Below are 18,196 nucleotides of genomic sequence, written 5' to 3' on the forward strand. Positions count from 1 at the left end.
AGTTATGACAATCCAGTCAAATGCTTTGTCCGGTAGCAAAAGAAACAATCGTGAGTTTTTTGTTCATATTTTCAGGGCAGAAATGACCAGATAATAAGTTTAACTCGTGAAGATTATTAAGGTGATCAAAAAGAAAAGAAACTAGCAGGATAGGGTAGTTTTCCCCTTGCATTGAAACCAACCACTTAAGACAGTAGAAAGTCTATCAAAATCAGACCCCTTCTGTATGCTGGATGAGAGGAAGTTCCAAGCAGCTGACACCATATTTTGCCTGTAAAATGGATAAGTATTAGTGGATGTCACTCTATCTCACAGAAGCAATCATTATGTAGTGCTTTCCCTTTTTTTGCATATGTTTGTGCATTAGTACTCTCTTTTATCTTTGGGAAGGGCAGGAACAGATCAAAACAACTTCATAGTGATGACAACAGAGATTCAAGTTCCAGCCAGTGGCTGAAATATTGTTCTTACACATGGGCCAGCCTTCTCTTTTCTTGTACTTAGTTTTGGCTTCCTTACAAGAGGGGCCTAGTTAATTTAAGAATTGAAAATATGCTAAGTATAGGAGTTGATTTTAATCGTGCCTGTGCTTGGGTTAATTCAATCCCAAATATTATGGGTTTAAGTCTGAGCAAAAGTAGGGATTGGGATTGGTTTATTCCACTCAGTGATTCTGATTATCCTAAATATTGATTGATAAAAAATATTCTTCTTTGCTCATTGTGTTCTAATTGGACCTCATTCAAACAAATTTACAAAAAGGAAAAACAATCAAATTTTCATTGAAAAGAATTTAGTATATTCTTAAGAGTTCCTATGAACTTAGGATTGTCAAGCATCAACTTTTATTAGTTTGAAGGACTTCATTATGTGATGAAGTTTCCTCAATAATAATTTAGGAGGGACTGAGTTAGGCAGTTAGCCTTTTACCTCCATTGAACTCTGTGTTGACATAAATTGAGTTCTTTAGGCTTTTGTTCTGACACAGTTATTTTTCTTGAAAGAAATCAACCAAATCTAATACTGTTGATGTGAACCATGAAGTCAATTACTCATCATGTTAGAAAACACTGATTCTTCTTTGCAGATCTCCTTCATGCCTTCACGTTCTTGCCAAAAGATCTCAACTTCATCAACTACAGCACTAATTCAGAGTGGAAAAAGTAAGTAAATGGTGTGTTTCAGACTTTCTTAGTTCAGAATTTGTAGGCCATCCCCCAAAGAAATCTTTAGGAGCACAATATGAACCGAATTAACAACCCAAATCTTCTCATCTGTAAAATCCAACATATAAATTGACAAACAAAGTAATGAGAGCATTCTGATTTACTAACTGGAAACAGATTCAAGATTTTTGGTGTAGATCTCACTGAAGACTGACTTTAAAAAAAAACCATGACCTCTAAATGTTTGCAACATTTAGAACTAAAACAGGAAACTTATATCTTTTTCAACTCCTAATGAAATTTGAATTTTCCCTTGACCATCTTCAGTATCTACAGTGTAAATTAATTTGCTGCAGGAGGCAGGGGATTAATCACATGGCCATGGACCCAAATCTTTATTTGAAAGAGAATACACAGATTTTCTTCATTTCCGAAGCCCGAGCAACCCCTGACACCTTCCAGATTTATGGAGGTCAGTTTCTATTGGACTAGATAAAATTTACAGAATTTTAAAGCTCACTGACAAACACTTAGGTTACTGGTTCTTAATGTTTTAATCCTATAGAGCAGGTTCTCCATGGTTCAACATGAGCAGAGCTTTCATGGAATACTGTATACATGGGTGGGATGACATGCCAAGGAAACTACTTATGTACTTCACCAATGTGGCCTATCCTCTTGAATCCTACTTTCACACAATTCTCTGCAATTCCCCTGAATTTCAGAACACTAGTGTAAACAATGACCCGAGGTTCATTGAATGGAACAACAATTCAGACATGGAACCAAATTTCCTCAATCTGTCTCATTACAGAAGAATGGTACTAAGTGGTGCTGTCTTTGCAAGACCATTTCAAGAAGGGAATCGGGTGCTTCAGAAAATTGATGAATTCATACTGAAACGCCCACAGGATATTACAAGAATAGAAGTGAGAATAAATTAAGTTTAATATTCCAAATATGATAACTATTAGAAAAGTAGGTCAGAATGCAGCATTGGAAGCAAAAAACAAATATAAAAAAAGTCACATTGACCTGCGCTGCGGCCTGATGAGGAAAAAAAGTTAAATCATCAACCAAGACATTACTTAAATATCACATGGTAAACAACTAAATCATCCAATAAAAGTAGATTTGGATGGCTTAATTAGTAATCTCTGGCTATCAAACAGAATGAAGAAATTCAACAGATAATGAACAACAGAAGAGAAAACAAACAATAACTAATGCAAGGGTTTCTCTGTTGAACAACTAGCAGATGTTTCTCATTAACACGAGAGATGGAGAGTAGTGAAGAACACTAAAAGAAAGAAATTATAAATGGAATTACCAGACGCACTTGGAGGGAGTCGCAGAGGCAGATTTTGGATCGAACAATCTCGGGCGTATATCTGCTGCTCAAGAGTGAAAACCACCTGGAATCAGCTTTCAGCAATTAGAGCCAGCAATCGAAGCCTTGAGCAATTAGAGCCAGCAATCTTTTCAAAGTTTCGCAAATTTCTGAGTCGTAACGACTGGCAAGTAAAGGAGCCAGCGCACACATAGAGAAAACCGATCAAATTTTCGAGAGAGAGCGAGAGACAGAGGGATTGCGAGAGAGAAAGAGCAAGAGTGTGAAATCCAGCCCAAACCTAGCCAGGACACTCTATCTGTTTTGGGTAAAGAAGGGTTAGTTTAAATGTTACACCTTAAAGTTGGACTTTGATTTGATCTTAGATTGTTTCTTGTAGACCCTTTTGGTTGATGATTTGGTGTCGGAACCCAAGCCCATGGACATTGTCTATGATGCCCCTCACTTGAGAGCATTGTCAGTGTTAGTTTTGAATCTGCGCACCGAAGAGGGGTGAATTAGTTGAAATACCTAATGAACTCCTGTGCCCAATCTGATATATTTCCCGAAACTAGACTTCTTGATGGACTTGTAGGAGAAAACCCCCACTCAATTTGACCCCATATAACCTTCCAAATCCCTGTCCGAAGTTGCTGAACTATGTCTGGCAAATCCTGCTTGCGCATCGAAGAAGGTGAGCCTAGTTGGTGGACCTAATGAACTCCCATGCTTGATCTGAAAGTATTTCTGGAAACTAGACTTCTTGATTGACTCGTAGAAGAAAACCTCACTCAATTAAATTTTACCCTGTATAGCCCTCCAAATCCCTGTTTTAACCTTGCTGTCCTGATTGGTCGACTCATTGGTCGACTGGACCAGTAGACCAATCCAATCGACCAATGAGTTCTGTTTTTGCTAATTACGTCGTGGCTGCTCTATTTAAGTCCAAATCTCGGGATTACTTTGCCTCCTATGCCTCATAAGCCTCTGGAATGAGTTAGAACTCTAATCTAATCAATTCCCTTGCATTTCTTGGTGATTTCTCACAAGACTTGAAGAAATCTTCATCCTTCTGCAACAAAGGTATGTGTATACTCACTCTTTCTTCTCCATCTCTGATTTTCTTTCTTTAATCTATTCTTGGCTGAGATTAGGAAGAAGATGATGCACTCTTGCAACCATCTATTCCATGATCTCATCATTTTCTTTAAGATCCATGATCATCATCATGATCTTAACCCTAACCGGTTGAATTCTTGAAACCCTAAACCCAATCCTCTGAAACCCTAACCTGTGTGGTGATCCGGAGAAACCTTTTGTAATCTCCCATGTGAGGGAAACCTCATGGGTCATATTTATGTTAATCTAAATTTGACCTTCTATGATTTTCTTGTTTTAATTGGCCAATCATTAATTCCCTTACATTCTGTGATCTCAACCTTTTCCTGCGAGCCAAAAAGGGTGAAACCCTAACTTCTTGGATATATGTTATTGACCCTGTTAATAGCCAATCAATGTGTTTTCTTTACTAAATTGTAACCTATCATCATCTAAATTCCTTATCCTTGATCATCTATATTTTCTTGTTTTATTGGCTAGCAATTTACTTCCCTTCATCCGATGCTCTCAACCTTTTTCATGGGAGCCAAAAAAGGTGAAACCCTAACTTCTTGGATCAAACCAAGAACCCTTAGTTTGATCTTGTTAACCTCCAATCAATGTGTTTCCCTTACTAGAATTGTAACCTATCAATCTTTAATTCTTTATCTGATCATACTATATTTTCTTCATGATCCATGTTTAACCTAATTAGGATTTCTAAATTATTCTTTCTTCTTTCTTGTTCTTGATTGAGATCAGGAAGAAGATGTTGCAATCTTGCAACCATCTATTCCATGATCTCATTCCATCCTTTGAGATCTATGATCATTGTCATGATCTCAACCCTAGCCAAAAGGGAGAGATTTTGAGGGGAAATTCTTGGGTAACCCTCATGAGAGGTTAACCAATTTGGGAACCCTTTTATTTCTGTTAATTCATTGACCCTCCCCAAAACCTTTCTTGATTGTAAATTCTTTGCCCTAGGGTGAATCTTTATTCTCCCTAGTCTTTCCATGGGATACACGGATCCTTGTTAGTAAATCCCTAATCGTATGATTAGAATTTCTTTCCTTTCACTTTAATTGAGAACCTTATTTTCTCTCATTGGTAGACCCTTCCTAATTCCATTCTTGATTTTGAAATACTAATGAGATGTTCCTTTATCTATCTTGGGTTGTTTTTGTGAGAGTTAATTATGGGTAACTCTCATGGGAGGTAACCAACTCTTATGAGAAGTAACCATATCTGAGACCCTAATGTTCTTTTATCTGTTGGAAACTTCCCAACACCTTTTCAGATTGTGCATTCTTTGTTTCTTTTTCCCTAGGGTGAATCTTGATTACCCCTAGCCTTTCCATGAGAGCCATCAGTTATGTATGATGAAACCCTAACCCCTTTGTTATAGACCTTTTGAGATTGATTTTGGGACTAAGATCTCCCCCATGTCTTCATTAGGGTTAGGTTGTACTTGGTCATCAACTTCATGGGCAATGTTTTTATTAACCTAAACTAGATTTCCTATGATTTCTTGTTATTTTCTTGATAACAATCATTCCCTCTCTTTCCGTGATCATAACCTTTTTATGGGAACCATAAAAGTTGAAACCCTAGTTTCTTGGGTCAAATCAAGAACCCATATTTTGACCATGACTTGATGATTTTATCTTCCCATATGATTCTAATACATCCTAGGGAGTTCCCCTTCGAATTTCGGATCAATCCGACTTCAAACGAAGAAGTTATGGCCAAAACAGTTTTCACTATTCCGTACTGACTCGATTGGTCGACTGGGTCAGAGACCAAGGCAATCGACCAATGAAGTCAGTAGCTTAAATTTTCGCTCAGTTTGATTCGTTTGCTCTCTGATCTTTTAGGCATCTTTCCTAATGTTATATCTATGATTGTTAGGGGTTTATTTGATAAGTTTGGAGCCTCTCTCTTTGATCTTTGGATTATCTTCGGCGATAATCAAGGTAAGGACAGTTATTCCTTAACTACATAGATTACTTGTTCTATGGTTTCTACTTTGTGAAACTATGAGATTACCTACTGTTGTTGTACTTTAATTCTGATCACCTACTGTGAGAACAGTAGCACTTGTGTATATCATCTTTTTCATTATTCATGTTATATGAATTACTTATTGCTGCTTAATCTGATTTCACTTTTACATTCTCTTTTATATGATGAACTACTGGTTGTGTATGTCATGACTGATCTAAGAATGTGTTTGATTAAGTTTGGTTTGGGATTGGGAGGTGTCCGTTTGACACTTCTGTCCTTGGACATTATCGGAAATAGTATGGGATGTTTCCGGGGTTGCCCATCGACGCTTTCCCGAATCATTGGTTGTCATACCTAGGGATGTCTAGCAGTGTTTGGCTAGGTTATACCCCTGTTATATCAGACCCGATTTGGAAGGGTATTGAGACCAAACGACCCATGGTAGCAATGGGGATTCACGGGCACTTGAGACTTGTGAGTTATATCCGTGAGAGGACGGGAATCACATTGTGGGGGCCATTTATTGGAGGGTTGCATATGGCTGGACTTGGGCTCATGGGCGCTCGAGACCGGTGAGTTATATCCGTGAGAGGACATGAGAGCTTCCCGTTTACCATATGTGGATAACCAATAGGGTTGATGAGTCCGGTGAGTAATATCGTTGACTCTAGTGGAAAGGATACCGGAAAGGATCCCGAGAGGGGAGGAATGGAAGTATCTGGACATGACTTGATGTAATTGACTAGATGACTTGAATTGGGCTAGGCTTTTCCCTGAAATGCGCCGGTACTTATGCCAAATGGTTGTGAGAGAGTGTGTTGACTTAACCCCCTACCATGGTTTGTCCGAGAGGGATGCCCGGACCCACTACCAACAGGAGCCGTATGCGTGACCTACCCAAAGAAGTACGGTGCTATGACTTAAAGCATGTTTGCCAGAGAGACCAGCATACATAGAGTTTAGATGCATACATACCTTACTTGTTTCATATTGCATTGCATCTTGTTATGGTTTGCTTCCATGTTATTTATGTTGTTATGGATTAACTTGCCTTACTGAGTTTCTCTCGAAACTCATTCCTTTTTGTACAATCTGTTGTTAGACTTCTCTACAGGTTCGGATTTCTATGACGGTATGTATGAGGAAGCACAAGGTGAAGAAGATGAAGACTAAAGAGCAAGAAGAGCTGACTGAAGATGTGGATTAGATTTCTTTTGTTTCTTCTAGACTTATCTTTTACTTGTATTAGCTTAGAGCTTTATTTAGATTTCGATCTACCTTCCGCATGTGTTTGTAGGGTATATTTCTCTTATACTCTACAGTTGTCTTTTGATTTGGTATCTTGTTATTCCGCACTCTGATATTCCATAGTGATCCTTCTGAGATCCTTTCTTGACTTTTATTATAAATTACTTGAACATTATGATTTGTTCTTGCTTTTGATTATGTTATTGTGCGAAATGGATATGATCGTTCCTAAACTTGATCTTTAGGGCTGTGGATCACACTCTCGGGTATGCCAGTTAGGGTACCGGCTGGGAGGATGTGACAAAGAGAGCCAGAGGGATTGCAAGATTGCAGATCTGAACTTTAAGATGAAATTTGCAAAAACGATGTGCCAAAGAAGATGCTTGAAGAAGAACTCCAAGAATGCCTCATTTATTTCGGTCTGCCTTGGATCTCTTCATCTGCTAGTGATTGGAGCTGATCAGGTTGGATCTGGAAGAAACAAAAAGCTATTGAATTGAAGACAAAGTGAAATGTTGGTGCAGGCTTTGGCGGGAGGAATTAGAGAACCGCGTGAAAGAAGTGACATACAACGGCGTTTCTTAGAAACGCCGCTAAAAAGGTTTATATCGTTACAAATAAACATTAAAAATGGCGTTTCTTAGAAACGCCCTTAAAAGTTTTATAACGGCTAAAAACTAGAGTTACAAGAGTTATAAATAGACATACAACGGCGTTTCTTGGAAACGCTGTTGTAAAATTTTTATATTATTTAAAAAACAGTGTCATAGGCATAAGAGACATACCGTTATAAAGCCACATACGACGGCGTTTTTGGTAAACGCCATTATAAAACCACATACAACCGTTAAAAAGCTATATACGACGGCGTTTTTTGGGAAATGCTGTTATAAGTTAACAAACAACAGCGTTTTATGAAAACGCCGCTGTATCCTTACCCAAAGTGCCGCCATAGGCCCGTTTTCTTGTAGTGAGTGTCGATTCAAAAAGGGTGTAGATAAGGTAGAAACATCTCAAGGGTGCGTTGCTGAAGGAGAGATTCTTTACAGCGAAGTAGCAACAGTATCCAAGGATAGATTGGAGCTCACTGATTCTTGGATCTTGGATTCGGGAGCAACATGGCACATGACCTCTCACAGAGATTGGTTTCACACTTATGAATCTATCTCTACAGGGTCTGTGTACATGGGAAATGATCATGCATTGGAGATTGCTGGAATTGGCACTATCAAATTGAAGATATATGATGGTATGATACACACTATTCAAAATGTGCGGCATGTGAAGGGCCTAAAGAAGAATCTATTGTCTTTGGGACAGTTAGATGAAATTGGGTGCAAAACCCACATCCAAAATGGAATGATGAGGATCGTCAAAGGAGCGCTAGTTGTAATGAAGGCTGAAAGGGGCGCTGCAAATTTGTATAAATTAATGGGAGAAACATGTATGGAGGCAGAAGCATCAGTTGCATCAACTGGTACTGCGGAGGAGATGACAAAAGTGTGGCATAAAAAATTGGGCCACATGTCAGAGCAAGGGTTGATGGTTCTTGCCGAACGGAAGTTACTCCCGGGCCTCACAAAGGTTTCATTACCCTTTTGTGAGCACTGTGTTACAAGTAAGCAGCATAGATTGAAGTTCAACGCATGTGATTCTAGGAGTAAAAGTATTTTGGAATTAGTTCATTCTGATGTTTGGCAAGCACTTGTTACATCTCTGGGAGGAGCAAGGTACTTTGTATCTTTTATTGATGATTATTCCAGAAGATGTTGGGTGTTTCCTATCAAGAAGAAGTCAGATGTGTTTTCAGTTTTCAAAACATTTAAAGCACAAATTGAACGAGAAACTGAGAAGAAAATCAAGTGCGTCAGGACTGACAATGGCGGAGAATATACTGGGGATGACTTCGTTGAGTTTTGTAATCAAGAAGGCATTAAGAGACAATTCACGGTGGCTTACACTCCACAACAGAATGGAGTAGCGGAGCGGGTGAATAGAACTCTACTTGAAAGAAGGAGAGCCATGCTAAGAACTACAAGTATGGCTAAATCCTTTTGGGCGAAGGCCGTAACGCTGCCTTGCTAGTTGATTATTCACGCTTGCACACATTTGGGAGCCCTGTGTACGTGATGTATCATTCCCGAGAAATTTCAAAATTGGATCCAAAATCCAGAAAGTGCAGATTCTTGGGATATGTTAATGGAGTCAAGGGGTATTGACTATGGGATCCCACTGCCCACAAGGTCGTCATCAGCAGAGATGTCATTTTTGCAGAAAATAAGCTGCAGAAGGAGATGTGAGTAGCACTTCAATAAAAATTCCAGAGAGTACAACAGTTTAGGAGGAAGAGAAGTCCAATCCAAAAAAATTCTTCTAGAGCAGAATCAGAAAATGAGGAACAAGTACCAGTTGAGTCTACGACTGTAGAAGTTCGACGGTCAACTTGTGAAAGACATATACCAACCTAGCAGTTTGATCATCTTATGGAGATTCTAGGGATGCAAAATCATATCGTAGAATTAAAGGCTCAGTTGGCTAGGGAATTTGAAATGAAGGACTAGGGACCCGCAAAGAAGATTCTAGGGATGCAAATTCACCGAGATAGAAATAACAGGAAGATTTGGCTATCTCAGAAGAGTTACTTAAAGAAAATCTTGCGCCGCTTCAATATGCAAGACTCTAAGCCAGTTTCTACCCCGCTTCCTGTTAATTTCAAGTTATCCTCAAGTATGTGTCCTAGCAATAAAGCAGAGAGGATGGAGATGTCTTGAGTACCGTATGCATCAACAGTGGGGAGTCTGATGTTTGCTATGATATGTAAAAGACCAGACATTGCACATGCAGTGGGAGTGGTTAGTCGTCACATGGCGAATCCAGGACAAGAGCATTGGATTACTGTGAAGAGGATCCTAAGATATGTTAAAGGAACCTCGGATGCTACTCTATGTTATGGAGGATCTGAAGTTATTGTCAGAGGATATGTTGATTCTAATTTTGCAGGTGATCTTGATAAAAGGAGATCCACTACTGGCTATGTGTTTACAATTGTAGGAGGAGTTGTGAGCTGGGTATCTAAACTACAGACAGTTGTAGCACTGTCTACAACAGAATCTGAGTATATGGCAGCTACACAAGCTTGTAAAGATGCAATCTGGAAAAGAAGATTTATGGAAGAACTTGGCACAAACATGAGAAGATTCTCTTGTATTGTGACAGTCAGAGTGCCTTGCACATTGCAAGGAATTGAGCTTTTCATTCCAGGATAAAACACATAGAAGTACAATATCATTTTGTTCGTGAAGTGGTGGAAGACGGAAGGGTGGATATGTAGAAAATCCACACGAAAGAGAATCCAGCAGATGCATTGAAAAAGGCAATCAACACTGACAAGTTCATTTGGTACAGATCCTTGTATGGCTTGATAGAGACGTAGACAACATGGTGGTGACAAGATAGAAAATGGTGTGAATATTAATTGGTTCTCAATCTAATCTCTAAGTGGGAGATTGTTGTATAGTCTTAGTCCCACATCTAGTAGAAGTGGGAGTTGTTATCCCACATCGAAAAGAAGTGGGAGTTTGTTGAGAGTTTTAGTCCCAATTCGAGTAGATGTGGGAGAAGGTAGGATGGGGAGAGGCTATAAAAGGATGCCTCCCCCATCCACGTGTAATTCATCCCAAAATCTTCCCTCTAGTATATTTCTTTATCTATAGTGGAGTTTTTTCTATTGCCCATGGTTTTTTCCCTTTAAGGGTTTTCCACATAAATTCTTGTGTTCTTCTTTTCTCTTATTTGCTAATTGTTCTATTCGGTGGGTTTTTCATAACCCAACAATTTAACCATGTAATTAAACATGCAAATTCGAACCGAGGTTGGAAATTCCAGAGTCCATATTGAAATAGCCGGGAATCCCCAAATCTAACAAAATCATCACCGGAAGTGTTATAAACTCAAGTAATACACGGTAATACTTCATAGTGCAAGTAAAGAGGGAATCTACTCAACAAACTCTTGCTTACTTGTTACCACATTCAGGCACCGACACAGCGTCTCTCTTAAGAGGTGATGCCGCCTTAGCTAGCCCTTGCTTGCTTTTCACTACACGAATAAAAATTATATGAAAAAAATTAAGAAACCAATCTGCAATTGATATACAAATTTTAGAAGGATACAGAGATGAGAACCCCAAATCTCACGAATCTAAAGCAAAATCAAGATTAAAACTAACGAGACAAATGTTTAAGAGACCTGCGAGCTAAGAGGGCTGTAGAGATAGCATGAGCGAGAGAGACCTGTGAGCGTGAGCGACCAAAGGCAGAGATAGCACGAGCTAGAGGGAGAGAGCGAGAGCTGGCGATGGCGATACTGCGAACCAGAGGGAGAGAGCGAGAGTGAGGGAGAGAGCATGAGGGAGAGGGAGAGAGAGACCGGTCGGGAAATGAAAGCGGGAGAGTGAAAAGTTTGGGGGCGGAAGGGGAAGAGTATATTTGATATTTGGTGACAGTTTAAGGAAAACCGTCACCGGAAATACTTATTTCGCTACATTTTTATAAAGAAGTGTGGCCAATTTAGGCATTTTCGGCAACGGTTTAAAGGAAACCATCGCCGAAAACAGTAGCTCTACCCAATATTTGGCAACAGTTTAAAAAAAAAAACCATCAGGGAAAATGTTTGGACTAAAATTTGGTAATTGGGTAGGTTTGCCCCATATATGGAGACGGTTTAAAATAAACCGTCGTGGAAAATGTTTGGATTCAGGCATTGTAGGCATTTTCGGCAGCCGTCGCCGAAAATGAGGATTTTCCTACGCTTAAAAATGACTATTGCCATATCCTAATATTTGGCGATGGTTAGTGTAAACCGTCGGGGAAAATGTTTGGATTTATATTTGAATTTAGGCATTTTATGCATTTTCGGCGACGATTTATATCAAAACTGTCGCCGAAAATAACGATTTCCTTACGTTTGAAATAAGTGTCACCCTATTATTGTTTTTGGCGACGGTTTACAACGAACTGTCACCGAAAAACGATTTCCCTATGTTTTTAAATAAGTGTTGTCTTATCCATATATTTGGCGACGGTTTCTGTAAATCGTCGAGGAAGATGCTTATTTGGTGACGGTTTACTATAAACCGTCGTGGAAACTTTATATTTGGCGACGCTTGAAAAAAAAAAGCCAACTTCACATGCTATCTTGCACTCTCCTTGGCCCAAACCATCGACAAATGATAACCCTCCACCCATTATTCCCAACCTTTCCTATTGAGAGCCTCTTTTCCCACTCCCATCCCAAGATCTAGAAGTATGTTTAGCAGAAGCTCGTATAACAAAGGAAGCTCAGTGAAAACTGCTAGAAGTAAAAGACTTTCCAAGCTAAATGTTTCTGAAGGAGCCAAAGTGCCAAACACAATAAGAAGGGAAGAGTGAAAAGAAAAAACAAGGAGGCGAATTTTGGTGATGCTGATGAATCTATTGTTAGCGACAGCCAAGAGAAAGGAGGAAATGAGCATTTTTTACTGGATGCACCTGTGGAGACTGGGGTTTATCAGTCCCACAGGTGGTCATGAAGCTCCTCAGTTGGAATAGTTGTGGCCTGGGAAATCCACGTACAGTTAGAGCTTCGGGAATCTCATCAAATCTGATGTCCCCGAGGTGGTATTTGTTATGGAGACCAAGTGCAATCAGGCAAAAATGAAGGCAGTTCAGAAGAATCTTAAATTTCAGCACGGTTGTGTGGTTGAAGCTAGAGAGAAGGCGGGTGGATTAAGCTTATTTTGGTAGTCAGATTAATGTATTGATGTGATTTAAATGGAAGACCACTTCATTGACTGTGAAGTCACTTGTCCAAACTCTGACAATTTATTTTCATATAAGCGTTTATGGTGAATCTCTGAGAAATAAAAGGCAGATGTTTGGAGAAACATCAGTGCTTTTAAAACAGCTAGAGCTCGGGATTGGATTTGTGTAGGAAATTTTAACTCTCACCTGGGGTGGCATGAGAAACATGGAGGGAATAGGGATGGTTATCGTGATATGGATGAATTCAAACAGTTTGTGGACTACAATGGATTGATGGACCTTGGGGCTAATGGACCTGTCTTTACTTGGAATAATAGAAGGTCTGGGGATGCAAATATAAGGGTTAGACTTGACAGGGCTTTGACCTATGTATCTCGGTGAACTAAGTTTGACAATGCAGTGGTATTCATTAAGCCGACCTTCTTGTTGGATCATAACCCCATTGTCATTGATACTGAAGATAAATTAGCAAGAGGGGTGAGACCATTCAGGTTTGAAGCTGCTAGATTAGACTTGACCAATGCAAGGACGTGGTTGACAAATTAAGCTTGGCATCAGGGAGGATGTTTTTTGGGACCACAGAATTCAAAGATGAGTTAGAGGATACAAAAGCTGGGTTAAAACGGTGGAGTAAGAAGTCATTTGGCAACATTCCAAAGAATATTGCAGCTCTTAAGAAGCAACTGGAGGATCTACAGTCAAATCCTTGGGGGGAGGAGACACTGGACCTAGAGAAGGTGGTTTGTGCAAATCTTGAACATGAACTAATTAGGGAAGAGATTTTGTGGAAACAGAAATCGAGGGTGCAGTGGTTAAAGCATGGTGACTCTAATACATCCTTTTTTCATGCCTCAATCATCCAGAGAAGACAAAAAAATAGTTCCTAAAATTGAAGTTGGAGAATGGGGATGGAGGACATTTATAGTGAGCTGACTCATCATTTTGATCGTGTAGTCACCTCTAAGAATATTGAAGAGGAAGATATTGCGGTTGCTCTCCAAAATGTTGAAAGGGGGATATCGAAGGATACAAATGAGAGGCTATGTGCATGCCCTACTGAAGAGGAAGTACACTCAGCAGTGAAGGAGATGGCCTGGGGCCTTAAAATGTCTTGGACCTAATGGTTTCCCACCAATTTTCTATAAAAAATTCTGAGCTACGGTGAAGCTTGAGGTGATGCAGTTTGTGGAGGAATTCTTCAGGAGTGGTGTACTAAATGTGGAATATAATCGGACAATCATTTACTTGATACCAAAGGTTCCTAGTCCTAAGAATGCTGAGCAGTTTATACCAACCGGCCTCTGTTGCTATGAAGATTATTACGAAGATTATATCAATGAGACTGAGGGAAACATTACCAGGTATTATTTCTCCATATCAATCCGCATTTGTACCTGAAAGGCCAATTTCTAATAATATAATTATGGCTTTTGAATTACATCAAGCATAGAAAGAAAGGAAAGAAAAAATTGATGGCCTTGAAATTATATATGAAGAAGGCCTATGATAAACTGAAGTGTATTAAGGTGGGGGTTTTTTGATTATGGGGTGGATTTGGATCTGGTAATCAAATGTATTAATTCAGTCTCTTACACCATCCTTGTTAATGGATCTGAAAGGGGCTCTTTCACTTCATCAAGAGGCATTAGATAGGGTGATCCTCTCTTCCCCTTCATTTTCATTTTATGTGCCCAGGTCCTCACGTCCATCATCTCTGGGGCTGAAAGGGAGTATGCTTTACATGGTATTAGGGTCAAATCTAGAGCTCCTTCTATGTCACATCTCTTGTTTGCTGATGACTGCCTTCTATTCTCAAAAGTAAATTTGAATCAGGTCAACAAGATAAAAGATTGTGGGGAGATTTACTCCAAGGCAAGTGAGCAAGCCATCAACTATCAAAAATCCTCACTCATCTTTTGTGAAATCCCACCTAACTCTAACCTAAAAATCTATATTGTAGGTCTGAAGACCTGAAGTGAAGGAAGAAGACAGCTGTTGACCCTCTCAATTTGAACCCATTAAGTCTGACCTAGAACCCTTGGAGGTAGATGATGATGATCCCAGTATGGAAACCCCGAGTGAGTTTAAAAGATGAGATGATTAGAATGAAGTTTGACTTGGAAGGTGGACCAAGAATACAATGATGACACCTTTGGAAGGTCCTATAAAGTCAGGTAAGACCCTTTCTTAAGTTGGTGAAGGAACCAGGTGAAGCTTATGGCTGTCGAAGACCAAAAATCTGATTTTTGGCCTTACTGTCAAGCTTGGTTGCTTAGCTTTGGTCGTTTTAAGTGACCAACCACCAAGTGACTAACCCTCCCATGGACAGTTTGGTCACTTTTTGGAAAATTAAGTTTTTTAAGCCCTATTTAAGTGTTTTTCGTTATAATTCGTCTCAAAATGTTCTAAAGCCTCTGGAGAACATGAGAAAAATCCTAGAGACTCTCCTCAAAGGCAAGGAAGATCCCCAAGCATCCGTAGAAGTTTCTCCTTCGAATCTTCTTCTACAAGGTTAGTAATCGATCTATTTCTCTCTTCTGTTTCTACCCAAATTCATGATTATTAGGAAGGTCTTACACTACTGTAATGGCCTAATCTCAGATCCTCATAGTTTTAGAGTGAATTCCCATTCACTCGATTTCTCCGTACAATAGAATAAATCAAATGTAAAGTGTAGCGAAAAATCACTCTACAATTGCGAAAAGAAGTAAACAAATTCTAAACTAATATCTCTTTAAACTTAAACCAAATCCTTCTATGAGTATAAGTCTCAATATCCCAATGCTTTTGTACTTGCATTAGAGTTGGACTAATCTTGATACGCTCCACAGTTTGGAAGTCTTCACCATCGTAGTCATAACAGCTAGCACCTTGGGAGTAGTATGAGTCATCCGGGCAATTTCATAGAATTGTCCTTCATAGTCATCTGTACCTATAGATAGATCTAACAAAGTTATTGCAAAAAGGAGTGAGTTCAAAAGAACTTAGCAAGACAGTTCATTCCACAATAACACATATAACATGATAACAAAACATACAAGATGAAATATGATATGAAACAGACATGCAAGTATGCTTCTAACTCTATGTATGTTGGTCTCTAGTGGAAAACATGCTTTAAGTCATAGCACCATACTCCTATGGGTAGGTTTCAAATCACTCTCCCTCAACCATCTCGGTATCTTGGGTTCTCTGGTGGTAATTGGGTCCTGCATCCCTCTCGAACATTCCATGGCTGGGGTTTAGGTCAACACTATCGCTCACCACTATTGGTCTGAGTATTGGCACATGTCAGGGTTAATGTTAGCCCAATGCAAGTCATCTACTTAGTTATGTCAACTCAGGGTTAGATACTCCCATTCCTCGCCTCTCGCGATCCTTTCCGATTCCTTCCCTCTAGAGTCACCGTATCCTATGGCACCGACCAACTCGGACTACGGACTCTTAACCCTATTGGTCATCCACAAATAATAGACAAGAAGCTCTCATGTCCTCTCACGGGTTGGTAACCGGTCTTGAGCACCCATGAGCCCAAGCCTACTACTGCAACCCTACCAATGAATGGCCCCCACAATGTGATTCATATCTCTCATGGGTTGGTTACTAGTCTTGAGCGCCCACAAATCCCAAAGTAACCTAGCAAACACTACTAGCATTCCCCCCCCCCCCCCCTTCTTTCCCCCCCCCCCCCCCTCCCCGGGCCCTTTAAAACAGGGTAATCCTAGCCAAACACTACTAGACAAACCCTAGGTATGTCAACCAATAATCAAGGAAAGAATCAAGGGGCACCATAGGAAAGTGTCCCATACCACCTCCACTGATGTCCAAAGATAAAAACATCAAAAGGACATTCCCCATTCCCCAATTACACTTAAGCAATTACATTCCAAATCAGTCATTCATTATGTTGTAACTAATATATCCATTACCGATTTATACTGGTCAAACCAACTTCAACCGGGTTCGATTGAGAGATAAAGGCAAGATGATCAGAGACGTCCAAAAAGAAGCGATGATCTGATGGTCATAATTGAAAGAGAATTATAAGCGGGAAAGCCAGTATAAAAGCCAGAGAAGATCCGTAGGAAGGTAAGTCTCTAGAATCAACCAAAACTCTAAGCTCACTCTGATTGAACTCCATTACTAGCATTTGAGAAGCTCCCGAGAGCTCTGTAATCACCATCGACACCATACTAACTAGACTGTCGGAGACGAGACGCCGATCAAGACGATCGGCTCCGTTTCTTACTGTGATTCTGTTTCTTTCAGGAGTGAGAGGTTGATTGATCGAAGAGCAAACCAGATCGAATCAGATCTAAGGAGTTCGGTGCGAGAAATTACGGTTCAAGGCGATCGGCAAAAATAGCACCAACATTTTGGCGCCGTCTATGGGAAACAAGTCAAAACAGAAGCTATGGCTCAATCACCTGAGCGAGAGGAGGAATTACCAATAGAAATGGCGGAAACAAGCCAGAGGGAGCCAAGGAGAGTAAATCCAAAAAGAAGAACGAGAGAAGTGGTTCCGATGCCGCAAATTCCAGTGATGCAAACTCGACAGAGGCAGAGAATGCTGGAGGATCATTCTCCACCTTGTCCAACTGATCAGTTTGAAAGGCAAGAGAAACAATTGGCAGATACATTGGCGACATCTCGTCCAGAGTTAGATCCAAATCTGATCGCTGAGCGGTTTGAAAGCATGCAGCATCAAATACTGGAGACACAAAATCTGATGAGGACTTTCATCAAACAGATTGGAGTACATCCTGAGGAAAGAGTTCCGGTCTTATCAGCTGGAAGATCTCGAACTCTTTCCCGAGCAAAAGCGACCTCTGTCCCAAACTCTTAGATTCAAAAGTCAGGAGGAAGCCGAAGGAGATCATTTCTGAAGGAAGGATCAGGAGAAAGTGCGGATCCAAACTATATTCCACTAGAAACTTAAGATCGAGAATCGTCCAGAGATGATCAATTGAGTCATATCTGGAGCAAAAAAAGCAGGAGCGTTGGGAATTGGAGAGATAAGAGAGAAACAGGAAAATCAGGAGATTGCAGATCTGAAGTTTATGGATCGGAAATCAGTAAAAGATTTCGCGTCCTCGATGATCAGATCCAACGACTGGTGAACAAAGATGGTGGAGAAAAAGCTGAGGAAATAATGAACCAGAATCCATTTGCTAAAGACATTATGTCAGCACCATTGCCGCGCAATTTTAAACTTCCAACATTCACGATGTACGATGGAAGTACAGATCCAATGGAACATCTGGCTCAGTTCAACTCTGTTATGATGCTAGCAGGTAACTCTGATATTTTAAAGTGTCGCTCATTTCCATCTTCCTTGAAAGGATCTGCAACAACCTGGTTCTTCAGCTTATTACCAGATTCCATTAAGGATTTTAAGGATTTGACGAAAGTATTCTTGTCAAGATTCCAAAGTAGCATGAAAAGCAGAAAAGCTGTTGATAACTTAGCCGCAATCCGTCAAAAATCGGGAGAATCAGTTCGAAATTATATGAAGAGATTCAATCAGGAGTCAATTCAAATTAAAA

General features: G+C 39.9%; 1 protein-coding gene and 1 pseudogene across 1 annotated transcript in view; both read left to right on the forward strand.

Moving 5' to 3' along the window:
* The first annotated feature begins 1,541 nt into the window (after positions 1 to 1,541).
* LOC149015761 (beta-glucuronosyltransferase GlcAT14A pseudogene) lies at positions 1,542 to 2,110 on the forward strand (annotated as a pseudogene).
* Positions 2,111 to 13,213: 11,103 nt separating this feature from the next.
* Positions 13,214 to 18,196, forward strand: part of LOC149015762 (sugar transport protein MST3-like) — a 150,294-nt gene continuing 145,311 nt past the window's right edge. Inside the window, exons 1-3 of the mRNA XM_089156588.1 lie at positions 13,214 to 13,472; positions 13,605 to 13,717; positions 13,833 to 14,011. Coding sequence (XP_089012714.1) covers positions 13,214 to 13,472; positions 13,605 to 13,717; positions 13,833 to 14,011 — 551 coding nt within the window. The remainder of the gene's footprint in view (positions 13,473 to 13,604; positions 13,718 to 13,832; positions 14,012 to 18,196) is intronic.

Source organism: Hakea prostrata, chromosome 5 (genome assembly GCF_041222555.1).
Source record: "Hakea prostrata isolate BN-2017 chromosome 5, UWA_Hpros_2, whole genome shotgun sequence".
Taxonomy (NCBI): domain Eukaryota; kingdom Viridiplantae; phylum Streptophyta; class Magnoliopsida; order Proteales; family Proteaceae; genus Hakea; species Hakea prostrata.